The following is a 22,739-nucleotide window of genomic DNA, read 5'->3' as shown; positions in this document are numbered from 1 at the left end:
ATGAACATGGCATGAGAGAAAGAGAGAGAGAGAGAGGACCAAGGTCGCAGGCTTCACCTACCTGGAAAAGAGCTGATTAATGAAGTACGGATGTCCCGTTTTGACGCTGTACTTGACCACATCCCGTAGACGCCTGAGGAGGTCAGCCTGGGTCACTCCTGTATCCTCCAGAACCAGGTCAAGCTTCTCTTTGAGATCGTCCGGGTCGACCCAGTCAACCACCTGTTTGAGTTAAGTAGGTAATAGATTGTTAGCATCCTAGTGAAATTAGGGGATAAAGCACGACTCTGCAAGTTTTAGACACCTTTATTTGCTGCATTTTTCATTTCAAAACCAGAATGAAAAGCACAGGGTATGTATATGATTTGAGGCTTATATTTTTATCAGTATGATGACTTCATTACCACATGATTATGGATAACATTTTGCCTCCAACGAAGATTGAACAACAGATCAATATGAAATCTAATTAAGCTGGCGCAGTGTTCCCGACTTAATTTTAATGCGATGCTTTGCAAGAGTTCTGATAGAGGCCTTAAAATATTTTTCTATATTACGCCGTGCACTACACGTATTTACAGAACCAGATCAAAGCATCTGAACCATAACGTAGAGGCTATTTGTACTTAAACGTTGTGGGTAATGTGAGCAAGGCAGGGCAAGAATTTCAGGAATGCTTCATCGGGTGATCAAAGTGAAAACTTTAGTTGGTTTACGGTGTCTCAAAAATAATTTACTACAATTTAGGGCGGGAACTTCCTTATCTTCATGTTGTATTTCATTGCAGCTGAAAAATAAAAACAGGAACAGAATTTTGGTGCGTATCACCTTTGTCGGTTTTCACATTGCTGTGCATATGATATGAAAATTTTGACGTCTTGCTGTTGCTCAGGAAGTTGAGATTTCTCTACTTGATTACACCGAAAGGTTTTGCGGTATACTGACCTTATTTGACCTGTCGGTACCCCCGAAGACAGCCCTGTCAATCAATAATTGGAGGCACTGCGAGAGAAAATGAGAATGCAGGGAAGGGTCCGGCCCACTCTCCCAGCCACACATCCTCCCGAGACTGTTGCTCTCATTTTCGCTCCCCATCGTTCACCTGTTGGCAAGAGGCGAAGAGCTGTTATCTGCGATACATTTTGGAGAACGGACCAGTAATAATTCAAATAATCCTCGCCCAGGCCAGTCTTTCCCCACTATATTATGGATGTCATTATTTACTTTTTTCTTCTTCTTCTTCTGGTAAAGTGAAGCAAATGAAATATTAAAAAAAAATGCCCTAGACAGCATCAGGTTACTCTTGGCGAAGCTCATGAGGAAGAACTTCCATAATTAATCATTCACATCTGTTGCTCATTCATAAGAGTAAAGCGACGGAGTTCCGGGAGGTTCTGAAATTATCTGATCGATGGAATGAAATTAGTGGGATGTGAGCTCAGCATTGGCCTTCATCAGAGAGTGCAAATTATCTGAGAAATTCCTCTCGAAACGACTGGAGGAGCGATTTACTTTGCCGTGGATGCATTTTTTTATTTATTACTTGGCATTTCGTGCCACCAAGAGAAAACATGGAATATAGACCACTATAAGCCCTGAAATGATTAACGTAGAGAAAATAAGCGATAATTAGAGAATATGGCTTAGGTGAAACGAGTTTTGCTAGTCTAGTTAAGTGATTATGTGTTGGTAGTATGACTGAATGAATAAATTGATTTCTCTTATCTGCAATATTTATGATATGTGCATCAAGTGAATCATAGATCGCAAGGAATATGTATGAACAGGATGTATGGAAAACAAGGATTTACAAGTCATTGAGTGATTCTGTTATGTTTATCGGGTTTTCACAGGAAACCCGAAATTGTCGAATCTATATGAGACGGAGGCATAATGAGCAACTCAGGTACATAATATTTCGGGAAATAAGACTAACTGTTGCTAATATTGTGTGTGTGAGAGAGAGCGAGAGAGAGATATTATGGAAAGGCATTGAAAGGTCTAGGTGAACTAAACCAAAAATGACTTTCCATAAACAATAAAACTTACGGGTTAACCATCATTGTGGCTTAGGTTAGAATAAAAAAGGATCAGGGGAATGAATTTCCTTGAAAGGCCCTTCGTAGGATTAGTTGTCTTTTGTGGATGCCCGTCATCTGTAAAATGAAGGCAGAACAAGGTCTGTGTTTAAGACGGTTCATTCTACTAAGCATATTTGCTAAGCTATGATAGTCCTTGCAGTGAAGAACGCTGACTTTTATTCTGACCCTAATATGACCTATTTTAAATCGAGGCTTTCGACCGGAAAACGGAACCAAGAACTTGCTGGTCTCATTTACGGCCAACAAGTCATTGTGTGAATCAAACGGCTTTGTTGTGCTGATTTCCTTCAATGTTTTCTTATCTGCACATTGCAAGGTTTTTGGTAGGGTGATTCAGATATCCTATACTCCTCAGGTGTTCTAAATGATTTTTACTTTACGTTCAGTATGAATTCTTTCCCAATGAGGTGAAGAATTTGCAATGTAGATATTATTTCGAATGCATTCTATCTTGTCTTCTGCATGTCTTTAATATCTTTTACGAATTAATATGGATGATAAGAAAAGAGGATGAAATCCTGAGAAAGGTCCGTTAACAATTGATTCATTAATGAACTGTGAAAGAATATTTTCTTAGTAGGTGCCTCCATGGTTTTAACTAAAAACAAGAACCTTGGTTTTCTCAGAAAGCCAAGAGGAAGAAAGTGCAGAGGGATCAAAAACGCTGATCAGAGAAGAAAGACCAAAGGAGACGGAATTTTTACAGTGGAAGAGCCTGCTATTACATACTGTGAGAAAAGAAGAAAGGAGGACAGGGAATTCACAGAAGTTATTGCGGACCTGTTGTCTGCAAACATCGAGGAGTGACTGGTGTGGCCAGTTCTTTGGGTTGCTGAAGAGCAGGAGTGCTCAAACGGTGTTAGAGGGGCAGAAAGTTATAACAGGTCAAGGACTTATGTTCCAGTAACTGATGTAATAACGTCACTAACTTGGTCATAATTACCTAAGAGAACGGCTAATATGTTATCCCCATGGGATCTTTCAAAATGTAATGATAAGGATAGTATAAAGTGACGGGCATGTGAGATGTGATTGTACAGCTCAAAGAAAACAGAAAGGGATTGAAGGACTTCGGAGCAAAACATATCTCTTAGAATTAATGATAAATGTTAGAGGTAAAAAAGTCAATTCTATTGCACTCAAGGACACGGGGCAGGAACACATGTTAGAAGATGAATAATTTGTAGTTTTCCCACCACGGGACTGTTCATGCATGTAACTGTATGTCTTCTTCATTGTCATGGGATAGCTCTGTGCAGTTTACATTGAAATTTCATGTAAGAAAAAAAGGAGAGAAATAAGTGACACCCACAGAATTAGATGAATAGAATATATTAGAAGATAGAAGAATTTCCACCTAGAGTGCATCATGAAAGGAAGATTCAAGGTCTGTGTGTTGAGTAATAGCTGTGTTGATATTACTTGGGAACATAAATTCAACCTTCAAAATATATAAGGGATATGGTAGAGAAATAACCGGAAAGCGACAGAGGGAGGTACATTGAACAACTGGATACCACGCAGTAGCGAAGATTGAACGAGCAGAATTGAAATTTAATCTCCCATACCCTGCTCTCTCTCTCTCTCTCTCTCTCTCTCTCTCTCTCTCTCTCTCTCTCTTACAATAGCATATAACTGTATGCCATCCAATCCTCAATAGACTACAGATTGGTGTTGTAATTTCGATATGTGTCCAGTATATTTTAGATAAGATACAAGTATACTCAGAAGGCTATTCGAAAATCTTAAGTGAAAAAGTGGGAGAGACGGGACAGACCGAATGGCTGATCGATGGAACTGCATGTCCTTCACCACTTCCCAGCCTAATGCAAGAGGAAAGTGGGGTGCATTATTTCTAATAAAAGTCTCCTCGCTGGTTTAGCTTTGGTCCAAAAAGACCCCAGAGAGTGAGAATGGCTGTTGTGTGTGTGTGTGTGAGAGAGAGAGAGAGAGAGAGAGAGAGAGAGAGAGAGAGAGAGAGAGTGAGTGAGTGAGTGAGTTTCCATTAAGGCATTTCCGGCTCGGAGGTTTGGGGCACATTTCTGGAGGCTCTGAACGATATGACAATACCTTACCGTTTCCAGTGGAATGGGATCTTGGATTGTGGTTTTCATGAATGAGTTAGACGTGTGTGTTTATTTGTTATTTGTCATCGCAGGAGAGCTGGATATTGCATAACCGTCGAATATTCGTTTAGAAATGCATATATAATATATATATATATATATATTATATATATATATATATATATATATATATATATGTACACGTATATATACATATATACATACATACATACATACATATATATTATTCGAGCTACAAATGTCCTGTAATATCTAATTAGCTCTACCTCAGAATTATGTATTTTCATATATGTAAGCCGAAGGGAAATTTCTTAGTTGATAATAATTTATCAACTAAAAAATTCCCCTTCGGTTTACATGTATGAAAATTGTATTAATTCCGAGGTAGAGCGAATTAGATATTTAAGGACATTTGTAGCTCCAATGATTTATATGAAACACGGTGATGTGATAATTTATTCATATATATATATATATATATATATATATATATATATATATATATATATTATAATATATATATATACATACCGTGTTTTACGGCGTCGAAGACTCCGGGCGCATCCCACTTTTGGCAGCAAAATTTGAGGACAAAAAATTTTTTGTGGGTACTTTTGTGACATGTACATGTTTGTAACCAAATTCAGTCTGCTTTTTTTTTATGCTAGAGTATGCAGATTACGTAGATACATTAAATTTATACCCAAAGTTTCCAGAACCTACAGTTAGGCACCCTCAGTATGATTTCACCTACACTAAAACATCGCCGTTCCCTAAGTGATTTTTACTTTGACTGGAGTATTAGTATTATAGGCCAACATAACAATATGTGGGTTTAAAATAAAACATATTTCGAGTTTGTCGATCCTTCCCTGGCTTTGTTTTGTTTACTGCGCTGCTCGTCTTTGCTTGTTTAAGAAATGTTTTGCTTATCCAATTTTCATTTCATTTATTTATTTAAGAAATGTTTTGCTTATCCAACTTCATTGATTTTAGTCCTTACTTATCTTTTATGAAGTTTACATATCAGCGAACTGTACAACTTGAACGGATCATCAAGTAACGTGAATGGTATAAATTGCCAATTGTTGTTCATATGAAATTTCTTTGGCTGGCAAAGAAATTGATATTAAATGCAGACTTATGTAATCAGACATAGGAATAATGTATGAAGTATTTGAAATACTGAGTTACATTTTACTATGGTTACCTAACATTTCAGTTTTCAAGACCTGAAAAAAATTTAGCTCTTCATTACCACACGAACATGACTCCCGAAACTGAACAAAGTAAAAAAGGACAAAAAATAAATACTGCTTGTGTACATAAAGAAAATAACTAGGTTACATATATTTCCTGTTTCTATGAAACTTTTGTTTACATAATATTTTTAATTATAGTTGGCACACTTCATTCAGGTGTCTTACATAGTAATTTTGATTACTGTTTAGCAAAAGATAACCTTACTTTGTGGTAAGGAAGGGTCTTTAAAAAGTGTAACCTTCCGCCTCTTAGACGCATTGTCAATTTCCGAGTCGCGTTTTAGAAAAAATGTGTTTTCGACGCCGCAAAATAGGGTATATTTAAATTTCTTTATTTTTGGATTTATTTTTCCGTAATCTGTTTCCGCATTGAAGACCTTTGACTTCGAGTATTCTGCTTTTCTGAGTTTTGCAGCAGTAGTAATGATACTGTGTATTTCTATTTCCATACATGGCCTTGTACTCAGACAAAAAAAGTGAAAACGAGTCAAATTGCAAGTTATCAATTTAGCTTTGTAAACAAATGCTATAGGGCAAGTTTATATTGTGAAGGGTAGCATAATAAGAAAACAAAAGTTCATAGAATGATGAATGCACAATCTGGTATTAACGTTAAGGTGGCTATTATGGTCCAAAAACAAAAAGGTTTCTAGTTAGGCATGTAAGTCCGAAGGCAATTTTTTATTTCAGTCAAAAAGCTGCAAAAGGCAATGCCCATACTTCTTAGCAAAAGAGACAACAAGTGATAGGGCTTTCAGTCTCTTACCGTTTACGAATATTGCAAAATCTTAAAAAAAGAAGTTATTTAGTGTTTGTGTTGTACGTATTATAAAAAGAATTTTGATAGTGAGCATGTTTAAGGCTAGAAAGCTAGATGATATTGTCGTATTTAGTAGAGAGAGAATAGGAGAGAGAGAGAGCTTGCTGCAAATCTTCAATGGACGAAGACTGATAATTGTAAAGGTGGCGCACGTGAATAATTAAAATTCGTATTGCGTTGATGTGGTCTTGTGTCAAAGAATTGGATATGACAGTTTGATGAAAATGTTGCATTTTGAAAGGCTTGGACCTTACTTGCAATGCCCAGCTAATTTTATACTGAAATGAATAATTGAATTAATGTATGTCACAGATTTAATTAAAAGTTTTTATAGAATGACTTGGTATAGAAAGTAAGTGCCAAGTTAACAACGATTAACAGAAAGAGAAATCCGGTCAAAATTACTGTTTTTTTATTAGACTATTCCCTTATACTTTTTACTGTCAAAACTACCTTGTTTGTTTTTCACTCCAACTGGATTGAGGTCGTGAATTCTTTTTTGTATCCACGCTAATTTCGTAGGAAGTTGATTAACCTGTACAGTTTCGTGTTATGTCATAACTGATTGACCTATTTGACTTCTGACCTAACGTCAGTCTCCACCATTCTGTATCGACCTCCGCGACTGCAACGTCGGTTGAAACAATAAAAAGACCAAAAAAGGGAATTAGTGCTCTCACTGCCTCGCGTTCTGGTCCTTTGTGACTGGATAAAGGAGGGTTGGTTTAATCTGGGGGAGACCACACACACACACACACACACACAGACCTGTTGCATGTAATCATGGATACATACGCACAGCCTTGCACAAAACAGGGGAAAAGCGAGTTGACAACCGGCAATTTGAGGTTTAAGATGGAGTTTTAAGATACAGAGGAAGGTATTTTAAATTAAGAAGAGAGAGATGATGATGACGAAGAAATGCGTACAAAAACTTATGCGTCGAAAATGAACTTGTCAAGTGGAAGCAATATCATTCAACAAGATATTAGAGAGAGAGAGAGAGAGAGAGAGAGAGAGAGAGAGAGAGAGGTGGGGGGGTCGGGGGATGGGAGCGCTTGACAGACTCAGCGACGAGGAGAAATCGTTAAAGTTAAGGAAGCCTTTTACTCCTGAATAGCCCACTTGAAGGCGTAATGCCCAATCTTTTCTTCAAAAAATGTCCTGACTTGCTTTACAGCCCTTTGGTTACATATAATGCGTTTTTTTTCTTTATTTCGATGAGCATTTACGAGTGTCATGCCACTCTGTATTAATCTTTTTTAGCTTTGTATATCTTTATATCTTCATTTATATCTCTCTTGTAGGTCAATTTCGCTAACCCTTCCTCAAAGTGCTGATCCAGTTTTGCGAAAAATTTACGCCAATTCGAAAAGTTTCTACTGTTGTAAAATGAAACACTCATCTTAGCGATAGTTTCCGTGAAAAGAAAATTGTGATGACGCGCTTTCGACACACTGGCCGAGGGTGCAGTGAAACAGCGGCACCTGATTGGTTGCTAAGGGGAGTCGGGGCCATTGCTAGGGTTGACGTCATGATTTCCCCGATAGCAAGAATATTTTTTTTGCCCTCACGTGAATTTTGTTCTCGTATTTCTCATACGCGCGCTCATTTCATCGTGCAGTGTTTGCCTATGTGTTATGTGGGCGAATGCTTAGCACGCTTATGTATGTGTATTGTCCTTAAAGTAAGTATTCATATCAGTATTTACATCTCAGAACAAACGACGCTAAATAAAATATCGTATTTTATTTCTAAAATCTGAAATAAATTTGAACTGTATAACGATCAGTCAAATTCATGATAACGATTAGTCTAATCAACAATTAGAAATTGGACTCCATAAGTAACATGTCACAAAATCAATCATTTTCAGTTTACTTCAGTGTGCAATTGCACCAATAGGTACAATATGGAACAAGCGCTTCAGTGGCGTGGTTGTTATGTTCTTTACCTGCCACCTCGGTGGCCGCGAGTTCGATTCTCAACCATGCCATTGAGGGGTCAGAGATGTGAATTTCTGGGGATAGAAGTTCACTCTCGACGTGGTTCGGAAGTCACGTAAAGCCGTTGGTCCCGTTGCTGAATAACCACTGGTTCCATGCAACCTATAAACACCATACAAACAACCAATATGGAACAACTTCAAACAATATAATTATCATTGAAATAATGTTCATTAGGTTGTCTTGTAGAATCTTTAGTGAATGTATCGAATATATTGATCGCACGTCAAATACATATACATGCACAGTTACAAATACAAACACACACACACACACCTATATATATATATATATATATATATATATATATATATATATATATATATAGATATATTATACGTCATATCACATTACCGCGATTCATATACATTTATCGAACTACAAATGTCCTTTAATATCTAATTCGCTCCAAAACAAAAAACCCCTGAGCGCGGCAGGTATTTGAGATGGGAGGCGGCATAAACTTATATCTCTTGCGGTGGCGAGGTTGGCTAAGGCTTCACTGCCAGTCCTGGAATTGAGAGGTCGATGGTTCGCGCCTGTCGTCCAGCAATTCTATTATCACTTAATAAATTCCCCCTTGGTTAAACATATATGAAAATATATTAATTCTGGGGTAGAGCGAATTAGATATTAAAGGACATTTGTAGTTCGATAATATATGATATATGAATCACGTAATGTGATATGACGTATAATATGACTAAGTGCGGCAAAAGCACTACCACGCTACCGAGGACGAGATGGGCTTGATGCAGTCTCCAAAACAAAAAACACCTGAGCGCGGCAGGTATTTGAGATGGGAGGCAGCATAAATTTATATCTCTTGTGGTGGCGAGGTTGGCTAAGGTTTCACTGCCAGTCCTGGAATTGAGAGGTCGATGGTTCGCGCCTGTCATCCAGCAATTCTATTATCGCTTAATAAATTCACCCTCCTGTTAAACATATATGAAAATATATTAATTCTTTCCGGGGGTAGAGCGAATTAGATATTAAAGGACATTTGTAGTTCGATATATATATATATTTATATATATATATATATATATATATATATATATATTGTACATAGTTGATTCCCTCGTCTTCCCAGTATCATTTATTTAGTTGCTAGACGAGCAGCCATCATTCCCCTAACATCAGCTGACTTTAGGCTGGAAACACAAAGCAGACCAGAGATTGTCATTTCTGTTAGTAGCAGGGGAATAAAGACTCATTTAACCATTAGGGATGTATCCCAAGGGGAGTGTGTAGCTAGCTAGGTACTTCTTAGGCCTACTTATAAGATCCCTATTCCTGTGAACTTTTTCGCTAGCTGTATGTTCTGTTCCCAGGATGACCTGCCAACAGGGGGGGAGAAGCTGCCCCAACACCAAAGATTTGCGCCCGATGACGCCCTCAGCTCAGCCCAGTCCTTGACCCAGGACAGACATCCAAGCCAGCCTGCCTATAGGCCTACAAAGGGGCTAACTGACACCCCCGAACTCGGACAAAGCCGACGCCATTCTCCAAAGTTCCTGTCCATAAGGCATCCAGGTACGTCTTGAGTTACAGTCGTATTGCCAGTTTTTTCCTCCAAGTCAAATAAACTCTTCCACATTTCCCAATTCGAACTCCTACTTCCCAAATGAACATCCCTTTGTTTCTTTTCTGCCTCGTGGATGCATGCTACCTTTTGTGATCGTTCCAGACAAACAGTCTTCAGTGAATATTTCATTTAAACACTAGCGTTCCTCCCCAGTGTGTGTTAAATAAAAGTGACTGCCCTTGTAGCTGAAATATAGTGCAAGAAATCTTTATTTTATGATTGTGTCTAATCTGGGACTAATTTCCAGATTTGCTGAGTCATGTGTGCTACGTCTCCTCGCCAGCGCTTCCTTACCGCGAGATACCTATTATCAATTTTGGAAAACCAGCATTGAATTAGATTTGATTTTGGCCAGCTTTCCCCTATTGTGAAAGATAGGAGCGGTCCAGACCACGTGTGGCCAAGTTGCCTTGCCTTTATCCCAGGCCAGTCCATGTTTTTCTGTAAATAAACTTAAAGTAGATTAGTTAGCTCGTTTTCAATGGCGACCTTCTAGAGTAAAACTAAACAAATCCCATTTACAGTTATCTAAGGTAAGTCTTAAGTGCTCATATTTTCCCTCTTAAATTTTACCCTTACGTTTGGGACTACAAGGCTTGCCCAATACGTAAAATATATATATATATATAATATATATATATATATATATATATATATATATATATATATATATATATATGGACACATTGACGGATTGACATGAGGTCACCAAGCTTGTCCCTTTCATCACAGGACCAACTTCATTTATGGATACACATCGCAGTTACTCAACATCTGTATCTATGAGTGTCCATAATATTTATACACGGTGCACGTGAGACATAACCAAATTAAGTAAACTCATGTGAAGCAATCTCCTGCTGTGAATACTGATCATCCAGTTAATTGGCGAATAAAAAATATTTGACAGTTTATTTTAAACACTTATCAAAATGCACTAAAAGTAAAACATAATTTTCTAGACACACAGGGGTTTTCTTACAATTAAGCATGTCTACAAAAAGTGGCCTTCAAACATTGAAGGAAATGGTACAAGAAATTAAGAAAAAAATACTTCTTTTCTCGTGGCATTTTCTTCCATGTTGTTTGGTATCCCACGCTTTTATTTTTGTAGACATGATTAATTGTAAGAAAAAGCTTAGTGCGTATAAACAAATTGTTTTTTACTTTTTTGTGCATTTCGATAAAAAAAAAGTCTTCTTATTTTTTGTATGTATTTTTTATTTTATACTTTTTTGTTTTGACAAAAATTGTAACAGATGATTGTAGCTAAGGAAATTGAGCATGATATCCTGTCAAGCCAAAGAAGATGGGAAAATCCGCAGATTTATTAACGTATGAAAAATAAAATCCTAAGATACTGGGAGAGGTCACTGTAGGGTCACTAGAGGTCCCTGCTGACCTGCTGATCATGTAAGGTTGTATTGTCACCGAGATTGAGTAACCATGCAAAATTCAAGTCCATCGGACGAAGGGAACAGGTCGAAAATTGAGTTACAACTTTGCCCCAATCAAACAGATGCAGAAGTCAAGCTAAATAAAAGCATGTAAAAAATAGTTTTAACGCAAGGAACCAGGCTCTAGCTGATAATTTTTACAAATTTTATTCAAATTGTTTAATTTGTAATACTAACTTAATCTATCTATTTCATTTTAGACAAGCAGATTACAGTCTGCTCCGTCTACCTTCCTCCTGATATGGATTTCACTTATAATGATATTCATTTACTGGTCAATCAGCTTCCTACTCCTTTCCTCCTTCTTGGAGATTTTAATGCTCACAACCCCAATTGGGATGTGAACATGGCAGATGCAAAGGGTAGGATGTTGGAGGTTTATTATGAATGGTCATGATATCATTACTTAATAATGGAGCCATGACGTATCATGATATCTACTCCAGTACCTACTCGGCTATTGATCTGAGCATTTGCTCATCTAGTATTTATATTGATTATGAATGGTCAGTTAATGTATGTCCAAATGGGAGTGACCACTTCCCAATTCATATGAAATCGGTTAAGAATCAGCCATCTGAGATGAAGCAGACTGGAAGAAATTTAGCGAATCTGCTCTCAGGGATAAGAATATAAAATAATTTCCATCCATCTCAGAGGCATATAATTATTTTAATAACATTACCATCAACAGTGCAACTGCCTCTATTCCAACAACGAAAGGAAAGCTCTCTAGACCAGCAGTTCCTTGATGGAACAAAACCTGCAATAGTATGAGAAAGATCACTAGAAAATTTTATAAAAACTATGAGAGGGGTGGAAACGCACAAGCCAGTTATTTACCAACGTGCCGTGGCCAATCAAAATAAATATTTTAAAAAGGCAAAAAGAGAGTCGTGGATGTGCTACATAAATGGCATTAGCTAAAAAAACACCATCAAAAACGATTTGGAAGAAAATTAAAAAACTAAAATGGCAAGTTTGTCCCTGAACAGAGCTCTGGCTACCCTTTAGATAAACGGTGACCTAATTACCCAACTACTAGATAGGGTGGCAGAAAAATTAGGAGAACATTTCTCGAGAATATCGAGTAGTGGGAACTATTCTCGAGAATTCCAAGACATTAGAAATGCCCAGATTTCTCTTGATTTAAGTGAAAATAATTTTGAATCATATAATGCAAAATTTAACTGCTGGAACTCAAAGACGCCTTGCAGAATACCAAAGCATCAGCCCCTGGTGAAGATGAAATACTTTATGAAATGCTGAAACATCTCCCAGAAAAGTCAAAGAAATTTCTCCTAGATGTAATAAATGAAATCTGGGAAACTGGTATTATTCCTAAGAGCTGGAAATTATCATTAATCATCCCTATGAAGAAACCAAACAAGGATCCTTCTTTACCCAGCAGCTACAGACCAATAGCTGTCACCAGTTGTGGTGTAATTGCACAGTGCGTAGGCTTAATACTTATATTATAATGAATTAGCTTTACGTAAATCGGCCTGTGAGATGAATCCATTTGATCGCGGCAACTTAACTCAGCGTATGGCCACGTGTCACTTATGTGAACGTACATGACCTTGACACGTGAATGTGTGACCTGTCCATAATCGTAAACTCGTGGGCTGTTTATCCTAACTTGTATACAATTCTATACAGACATGTATTGTAGGGAAAACGTATATTTATTGATGCAATGTGTATATACGAACATAGGTAAAGAAAAAGCTTTGTGGATGCAAAATTTCACTTCAGTCATGCGAAAAAATGGCACAAAATTCTTCGAGATATCTTTTAAACTAAGCATAGAATGCTCAGTGGTTTTTGAGGAACTACAAATAATTACCTTGTGACACTTAATTTCCTTATATTCCTATAGATTTATATATGTATTCAACATAATATGAATTCGCTTGATTTACTATAAGCCTTTGATTGCCAGCTCAAAGTTCAGGATGTTTCTTTGTAAGACAATTTTTATTTAGGGTACGTCAACACCTGTAAAACATATCCTGAACACATGTCGGCAACTTAACGCACACACATTGTAAACGGTGTGACTACAAGTCAACGGCTTATTGATAGTACTAACCAGTGCTTCCTAAGATCATTCAGCGTTGACCAAAGCTTTGTTCTTCACTTATTATCGATTTTTGCTTTCTGCCTGTTAGTGAAAGAAATGCGATCATTTGGCGACGTGTGTTGATGACATTTTTTTTTACTGCATTGCAAGCGCACCTTGGCAATATGACAAAATCATACAAAGGTAATGATGTGAAGTTGTATGCATTTGCGTCTCTTTCTTATTGCTATGGGCGTCAACACTACAGAAAAACATGTTGAGATAGTACAGTATAGCAGGAAGCTACAAATGAGAGATTAGAAATATCAGTACTAAGTGCGATAATAGTAAAAATACTTAATAAGTAGACCCTCTCTCAAGCATACTTTATTAAAAGTAATGGCTACTTCAACAGCGTTATGCTTGTATAGATTCTTCTCTATTTTTCGATCAGCGGCTCTTTCAGTACTATTTAAACAGGCTAGTAGAGCGCCTATGGAGGGAATTATCAAATGCAGGGTCAAGCTCGGTGTATGTATTTATATTTAAATTTTTCCAGATAAACTATGATATAGTCGTCAAAGTCATCTCTCTCTCTCTCTCTCTCTCTCTCTCTCTCTCTCTCTCTCTCTCATGTGAGGGTGGACTGCTTCTAATGTGGTGTCCTTCCTCCTTATACCCTCCTTATATGTTCAAATAGTACTGAAAAAGCCGCTATTCGAAAGATAGAGAAGAATCTCTACAGGCGTAACGCTACTGAAGTAGTCATTATTTTTAGTAAAATAATATAATGTTCAAACATTATATTATTTTTAGTAAAATAATATAATGTTTGAAAAATAAAATTCAAAAAATTTGTCTCCGATATCATTTTTAATTCTGACTGTTATAGTACGCAACGAAAATATCAGTTGTGGATTCAGTATCGCCAGTGCGTTTTTTTATTAAATATATCTGATTAATAATGATAACAATCATCATCATCATCTATCCTGTACATAACGAAATTTTTTGTTAATACGCATGTTAATGAAACTCCTCCTAATGTATAAATTCAAGTGACTAAAATACTATGATGTCCCTGGAACTCCCCCCCCCCCCCCCCCAACCAAAGAGATTTCATAATGGTATGGTTTGTAACATTAATGACTTCTTGTATTGCCGGAAATGAAAAATTAATACTCTGCTAACGATAGCAATAATGATAATAAATCCATGAAATGCAATGTCTGTTTGTATATTTATTAGTTGTGTAACATAATAATCTCACTGTATTTATCTCTTGCAGACCACTTTTTCATTTAACAATATTTCCCCTTCATGTGTTTGTGTAAGATTAGTGTATATGGTATGATACTAGTTTTCATGTCATTTTAGAGTAGTTATACTGAATGCTGTGTGCGCACAAAAATAAAACACATACAATTAACAAAATTGAAATGAGCATGGTTTGAAATGAAATGAAACTATGAAAATGTTTGGGCATAACACATATATGCAACACTTTGCTGATGAACCCATTGCCAGAATAGCAATATCAATGTTAGACATAAAATGATAGATGATTTCCAAGACTACTTTTTAGCACTCCAAATTCAAACTAATAAAGGACCAATGGTGATCGCTACTGCTTACAAGCCGCCAAGAAGACATCATTTCCCACTTCTAGATGTAATGAAGTTAATGAACAGGAGGGAACCAACCTTCCTCATTGCGGATTTAAATGCCAGACACCAACTATTTGGATATAGGCAATCTAATTACACCGGTAAAGAAATAGTCAGGTTGATAAATAAAAAGTATATCCTACACATAGGACCTGATTTTGATACTTTCGTAGAAAATAAAAGAAAGCCAGATATAATATTTGGAAATAACAAATTCACCTCAATATTGCCATTACAAGATGACCAGCAACCTCCTCCGATCATATGCCAATGGTAATTACATTGTCAACAAATCCAATAATGATTCCATCCTTAGAAATACCAAATATAAAAAGAGCAAGTTCGAAAAGCTTCAAAGGTGAAATTGAAGGAAAAAGGAGTAGACAACCAACAGTAAATTCAAATGAAATAGAAACAACAAAAGAAATAGTAGACGAAGAACTTGAAGAATGGTACAAAAATATAGAGGAAGCTATAAAAAATCATATACCTATAACTAAATACACCACATTTCCACACCTTATTAGTAGTGGCAAGTTAAAATTAATACATGGCACTAGAACAACATCCAAAATACAGTACTTGTAACAGGTTGGGAAAACACATTAATGAGAAGATATGTATCATTACAAGAACAGTTAGTTCAAGAAAACTCAAGATTATATTATCAACATAAGGAAGACCTGATAACAAATACACAAATGCAGTACAATAACCCAAAACCATTTTGGAGCTCCGTTTCAAGACTGATGGGAAGCAAAACTAATACATCGCCATACATAAAACATAGCAATGAGAACATATATGATGACCAAGAGAAAGAAGTACTGCACAAGGCCTACTGGCAGGAAATATTCCAGATGACGCAGGAGGATAACCAAAACTTCGACAACCAACATGAGACAATAGTCAATGAGTTCATTGAACAACATAGATACAGAACAAATCCGCATCATCAATGAAGACTGCCCACTAACAAGGAAAAGAGAGGTATGGGAAATCAAAATAATAATTTAAAATTTTAAACACAAGGCACCAGAAAGAAGTGGGATTAATGAGGTCATAATTCAAAATTTACCAAACGTTGCATTTGAAAAATTAAGAGAGATATACAATTGGGCTCTCTCAATGCGATATTTTCCAATTATATTCAAGAATGCAATCATGATTTTGATACCCAAACCAGGAAAAGATACGTGTCAGGTAGAGAGTTATAGACCAATATCATTACCAGAAATACCTGGTAAAGTATTTGAAAAAATAATTAACAACGGATTAGTGTTATTCGTAGAAGGTACTCAGCTACACAATAATAATCAATATGGTTTTAGAAAAGGAAGAAGAACCCAGATTGCAATAGCAACAATATATGAGAGAATTGCACTATCACAAAGAAGAAAGTGTCTATGGAACGTAGTATGTAGAGATATAACCAAGGCATTTGACAAAGTATGGATACAAGGATTTAATACAAAATATTACACCTCAACCTTCCAGGCATTTTTGAGAAAATATTATGCAACTTCATCAAAGATCGAACAGCAGCAATCAAGTCACAAAACTACATAGGGAATCCATTCCCGTTACTAAGTGGAGTCCCACAAGGATCTGTACTAAGTCCAACATCAGATGTGACTCCACCATCAGAGTATTGTACTGATGTCTACTTTGCAGATGATATAACTCAAACAGTTATACACCCAGAAGAACGTACACGAAGAAGGGACCCAACTTTGAAAAGACAAATAGCACAAAAAACAATGGACCAAATTGAAAGAATAAATCAATTTGGAAAGAAGTAGGGGATAAAGACAAATAAATCTAAATTCCAACTACTATAGGTGTCTGCATACAAATCTGCACAAATAATGTTAGACCAACAACCAATGAAGTTCACTAAAAGCACAAGAATACTAGGAATACAACTCGGACAAAGAGGACTATCGAGACATGTTAGAGAAAGCCTAAGAATAGCAAGAACACAAAATACAAAGCTGAAAAGGTTAAGGAAATATGAACATAAATATCAAAATTCATTTTTACATAAGGCAAATCAGACCAATAATGTAATATCCACCATTACCCACGTGTTTAGCATCGACTTCCAAAATAAGTGCATTACGAAGATTCCAAAATAAGATACTAAGGTCTGCTGTCAGAAAAATTCAAGAAGATGACAATCTGAATATAGAACGAATACACAAAAAATACAAAGTAGAACCAGTTAATCAGAGATTATACAGAGTGGCAACCAATGTATGGAGAAAACTAGTCCAATACAATAGTGAATTAGCAGAAGAATCGGAAGGGGAAGAGAGAAACTACCAAAACAACACAGATCCCAGATGGTGGAGAAGAGTATCTTCATTATATTCATCGCGATGAACCTCATCCATTATACTGTTAACAAATGTCTTGTGAAAAAGTAATATGTAGAATTTACTATGTAGATATAATACAAAATCATTATAATAAGTTCACATTAAGGTTAAAATTAGTAAAGTGGAACTGATGTTAAATATGATTATAATATAAAGAAATAAAATTTAAAATATATAATCTACAATTCACCATGTTAATATAATGTAAAATCATTATTGTATAATGTTAATATTAGTTAGAAAAATTGTACCCCTATCCAAATAAAATTGTGGATGAACCACACTTGGCAATACTCTCTGTAATACTTAACTTTCTAAACTATACCCTACCACGATTAAGTAGCTAACTGCCCTCACTCCTCTTTCACCCATCTTACCTATCAGATAAAAGATGAAAGTGAAAATGACAAGTTAAAATTAGCAAAAAGTATTACCGTTCCCCAAAATATAAATTACTGTATTAAAGGTGTAAAAATATTGCATCATGCAGATCTGATAAATTACCTTTCCTGGTATTTATAGTTTAATGTTATATATACACCGGTTATTACACATCGCTATGCAAAGATATTTTAAGAGTAGTTGGTCTGTGCAAAGTTAGTTTTTTTGCAGGCTCTTTTTCCACATTGGTAGGAGAAAGGAAATTTTAAGATTACCAATATACGTTTCTTCAGTTGGTCTGTGCAAAGTTAGGTTTTGTTGCAGTATATTCAAAAGTAGGAAAATAAAAAAATAATTACTGCAGGCTTTTTTCCACATTGGTAAGAGAATCCCATTTTTACATTGTATCATCAGCATAGGAATGCAATAATTCCATGCTAGAAATGTGCCCTAATCTTTTTTTTATATAAATCAATTCCCTACTTTTATTATATAGTTTATTTTAACTTTATTAATTTTCTTCTCTCATGACGGTACTGGTTAGCAAGTGTCTGATGTGGTGAAAGTCAAATGTTGACACTGACCATTTCACAATGTTCAAGACTGAACCCTCAATTAAAAGCTCAATGCCGAAAACATCACCTAAGAGCAAATGCAAACAGACTATACATAACGCGAGAGGAAGGAGGGAGAGGGCTACTGAGCATAAGGAACTGCGTCAACGTCGAGAGCAGAGCACTGGGGCAATATCTGAAAACCAGGAAAGACTAGTGGCTAAGGAGTGCATGGTAAGAAGGACTGATAAAGGTAGACGAAGACACAGAAATATACAGAGACAGGAGGAATGCCACAACAAGCCAATGCATGGACAGTACAAGAGACAGACTGGCGAGCGATGAAACGTGGCAATAGCTACAGAGGGGAGAGCTCAAGAAGGGAAGAGAAGTAATGCTAACAGCGGCACAAGATCAGGCCCTAAGAACCAGATATGTCCAAAGAACAATAGATGGAAATAACAACTCACCCATATGCCCGAAGTGTAATATAAAAAACGAGACCATAAAACACATAGCAATCGAATGTCCGGTACTTGCACAAAACCAGTACAAAAAGAGGCATGATTCAGTAGCAAAAGCCCTCCACTGGAGCCTGTGCAGGAAACACCAACTAACTTGCAGTAATAAGTGGTACGAACACACCTGAGGGAGTGGTAGAACACGATCTGGCAAAGATCCTCTGGGACTATTTTATCAGAACAGATAGGGTGAAACGTGCCAACAGGCCAGACGTGATGTAGATTGACAAAATCAAGAAGAAAGTATCACTCATTGATGTCACAATACCATTGGACACCACAGTAGAAGAGAAAGCAAGAGAAAAAATTGATAAGTAGCAAGACCTGAAAATAGAAATAAGTAGGATATGGGATATGCCTGCGGAAATTGTACCCATAATCATAAGAACACTAGCCACGATCCCAAGATCCCCTAAAGAAACCTGGAAAAACTAGATGCCGAAGTAGCTCCAGGACTCATGCAAAAGAGTGTGCTACTAGAAACAGGGCACATATTGAAAAAAGTTATGGTCTCTCACTGACTGAAACATGACCGGAAGTGCTTCCGCGCATGAAACTGATACAGAGGACGACATTTTGAAACCAATTTTGTCTCGGGTTCAAAGAAAAATTATACATTCTGAATGAGAGAAGAGAGCTCTCGGCTTTTTATTACTTATTCACTTATAATCCCCGCGTCCACTTTGTGAGCTTCCCGTCTGAAAATCTGCCTGTGTGTATATATATATATATATATATATATATATATATATATATATATATATATATATATATATTATATATAATATTAATGCTGTACAGAGCGTTATTCTGAGTCTCACCAAGATTATGAAATAATGCAATCGATGTTCTCTTATAATTTTTTTTCTTTTTTTTAATTTACCTGCGAGCCGGTACTTCCTTAATAAGCAAATGATTATTGCTCATATCCGTTCTTTGCTTTGCTTTAATTCCTTCATCCGTTTTGATTCACTTTTGTTTTACTTTTTTTTACACTGAATTCCTCTGCAATAGGCTTTGTATGGTTATGTGATGATAGTGACGTCTATTAACAATATATAGTATTATATACTATTCTATATCTATATATATATATATATATATATATATATATTTATATATGTGTGTGTGTCTGTCTGTCTGTACATTTGTGTCTGCGCGCGCGTGTATTCACAGTCGCCGGTAGACGGTCACAGTCTCGTTATTTACACATTGCAATAACTGCAACAAATCGTTTTTATTTCAAAACACAAAATTGGCAGTGCGTATTTCGTAAACAAAATCCCAGTCAGAAACCCTAGAACTATCAGCAAATGACTGCCATGCATGGCATATTAAAAGTATCGTTTTTAGCTAGGACGGCGAGAGCCAACGCGAATCTCTTACCTCTATCGATGCTGGCGCGGCACTAGGTTAAGACCTCCCTTAACCCGGCGGCTTTATACTGTCCAGGAGTGCCAACCTACCGATGATAATGATGTAACATTGTGACTCTCTCTCTCTCTCTCTCTCTCTCTCTCTCTCTCTCTCTCTCTCTCTCTCTCTCTCTCTCCTGATTTCCTTTGAATTTACACGTAAGCTTTGTCCTTGAGGAGAGCATCAACGTTTTCATTTTTTGGCGCCTTTGAATAGGGATGTTATTATTTGTTTGGGATAATGTGAAATGATACATTCTGTTTAAAATCATACAGGAAATTGTCCTTGTTTGTGCAATTAAACTGTAGACATTTAGGATTCTTCAAAAGAAGAAATTTCATTTATAAAACGAGATGTCTTTTCAAAATATTGCTTAAAGACCACAATTTTCTTGCAGATGTTACGAATTTCTTATTTTATTTTGATGTATCTTTTCGTGTTACTGTAATGGATTTTTTGTCATTAGCTTTTTCATATATTGTCTTCTGCTACTTTATAGATTGTTCAGAAATTCAGTCTCAACTTGTAATGGTTGTTGTATTTTCTATTGTAATGTAAGTTTCTTTTTATTGGAAATTCCACTTGTTGTATTAGTTTGGTCTAATGTCGCACCAGACCTGGTGACTGATAAGAAAAACCAAAGCGACCATCTGGTTCCGAACTCTTTCGAAACGGGTTACTAACCGATTCTCAGAAATCTTTTGTTAATGCAGAATAATTTACGGGAAAGTTCTCCTAGATTAATTCAGAATGTACTGAAAGCAGAAAAACGGCCTCTATTATCCCACAAGAGGAAAACATCTCTAATAAACATTTCCGGACGTAAAAGTGACGTCTGCAACGTAGAGGTCATTTCTCCTGCTGCGTTATCCCTTCTTCGTTCATTTAAGAACAGTGGCTAGTTTCTATGGAGGTAGGAAGACAGGTCTTGAGTTTTTGGTGTTTATCGTTATTAAAAAAAAGGGGGTGCCGATAACCCGAATAAATGTATTATAATATTATCTTTCAATTGACAGTTCATCTGCAGAGAGCACTTTCGTAATGTAAAAATGATGTGATATAAATTAACCAGTGTAAGACACCCGTGCCATCTAGCATACTTTGTCACATATCTGTAAATTATAGTCATAAGCGTATGGGCACGCACGTGCACTAAGAGTTGCCCCAGTTTTTACTGTAAAATTAAAGTCAATGGTCATCCGTCGGCTACTACGGAAATCCCCTCCGCTTCTATATGTTCCTATAACTTAGGATACAGCTGTAGTAAAGGACAGTGTTCCGAGAAGCGACTGACGTCATGCAGATGTTAATCATAACAATTGTAGGTCAGTAGTTTTCCTGTCATATTAAGGACTTTTTTGGGATATGTCACTTTCTTTGAATGATTGAAGATAAGGTGTTGCTAAAAGTTTTTTTTTTATTGACAAATTTCGTGTAATGCCCATGTCCAGAAGAGGAAATTTCGCAATGAACTAATAACACAATGGAAATATTTACTCAACATTAGCGTCGCCAAAGCCGAATGACGCTAAGGGCCTCTGTGCAATTCTGCCACTCGAGATTTTCCTATTATTCTTTACCCTTCACAAGTCTCCACTCATTCCCAGCTTCCTCTCCCGTAGTTGATATCCAAGTAGGTCTGAATGATGCTCACCGGATTCAAGTTGACGCTGTCACATACTGTTCTCCTAATGGTTATGCGAAGGAAGTCTTATAGCCATCTCCATCTGCCTGTCCTTTTTTTCATCTACATAAGAAACTTCTGTAATTTAGTTTATAGTATAATTTTTAACTTATTTGTCATCTACTATGAGATTCAGGGTCTCTGTAACATGGTTTTTTGGACTTTGCTCCTTGTCAAAACATCGGATGTAGCTGAAAGTTGACATATGTATATTTTACAACCACACACAAATTTTATCAGCATTATCAATAGCCTAAACCCGATAGTTTTAATTTTTATAGAGTAAAAATTATCTAGCCGACGCCATGGCCAATGATTACGAGCCAAGAGTCGAAAAACATTCATTACGTAAGCAAGGTAAACAAACACCTTCTAACTAAATGTTGCCCCGCCCATCCACCAGACAGAAATTCCATCGGCTCTGAAACCCAAAGACTTTATGAATGGCGGAACGATACATAGATGTGGGTGGGGTATCTGTGCTAGCGTAGTAATACTACTGTAGCAGTAGTGCCGCAACAGTATAGCAGTAATATACATGAATTAAACGTTTAGGCCAACTGCTGGGATCCTTGAGGATCATTTAGCACTTCTTACAACTACTCGAGAAGTTAGTTTTTATAGCCAGAAGTTAAATTTTCTAATCCAACAATGCCCATGGTAGCCTTCAGTGTTATCCTGAATTATAACGAGGCGAAAGTGGGTGGAGCCTCATGAAGTCACCATTCTGACGATAATTATTGGTGAA

General features: G+C 36.5%; 1 protein-coding gene across 1 annotated transcript in view; it reads right to left on the bottom strand.

Moving 5' to 3' along the window:
- LOC135216909 (cysteine sulfinic acid decarboxylase-like) overlaps positions 1 to 20,353 on the bottom strand; it is a 32,856-nt gene extending 12,503 nt beyond the window's left edge. The window contains exons 1-3 of the mRNA XM_064252454.1: positions 20,278 to 20,353; positions 946 to 1,102; positions 62 to 222 (exon numbers count right to left, since the gene is read on the bottom strand). Coding sequence (XP_064108524.1) covers positions 62 to 222; positions 946 to 1,095 — 311 coding nt within the window. The 5' untranslated portion in view covers positions 1,096 to 1,102; positions 20,278 to 20,353. The remainder of the gene's footprint in view (positions 1 to 61; positions 223 to 945; positions 1,103 to 20,277) is intronic.
- Positions 20,354 to 22,739: the final 2,386 nt, after the last annotated feature.

The sequence above is a fragment of the Macrobrachium nipponense genome, chromosome 6 (genome assembly GCF_015104395.2).
Source record: "Macrobrachium nipponense isolate FS-2020 chromosome 6, ASM1510439v2, whole genome shotgun sequence".
Taxonomy (NCBI): domain Eukaryota; kingdom Metazoa; phylum Arthropoda; class Malacostraca; order Decapoda; family Palaemonidae; genus Macrobrachium; species Macrobrachium nipponense.
This window is presented reverse-complemented; position numbering and strand designations above follow the sequence as displayed.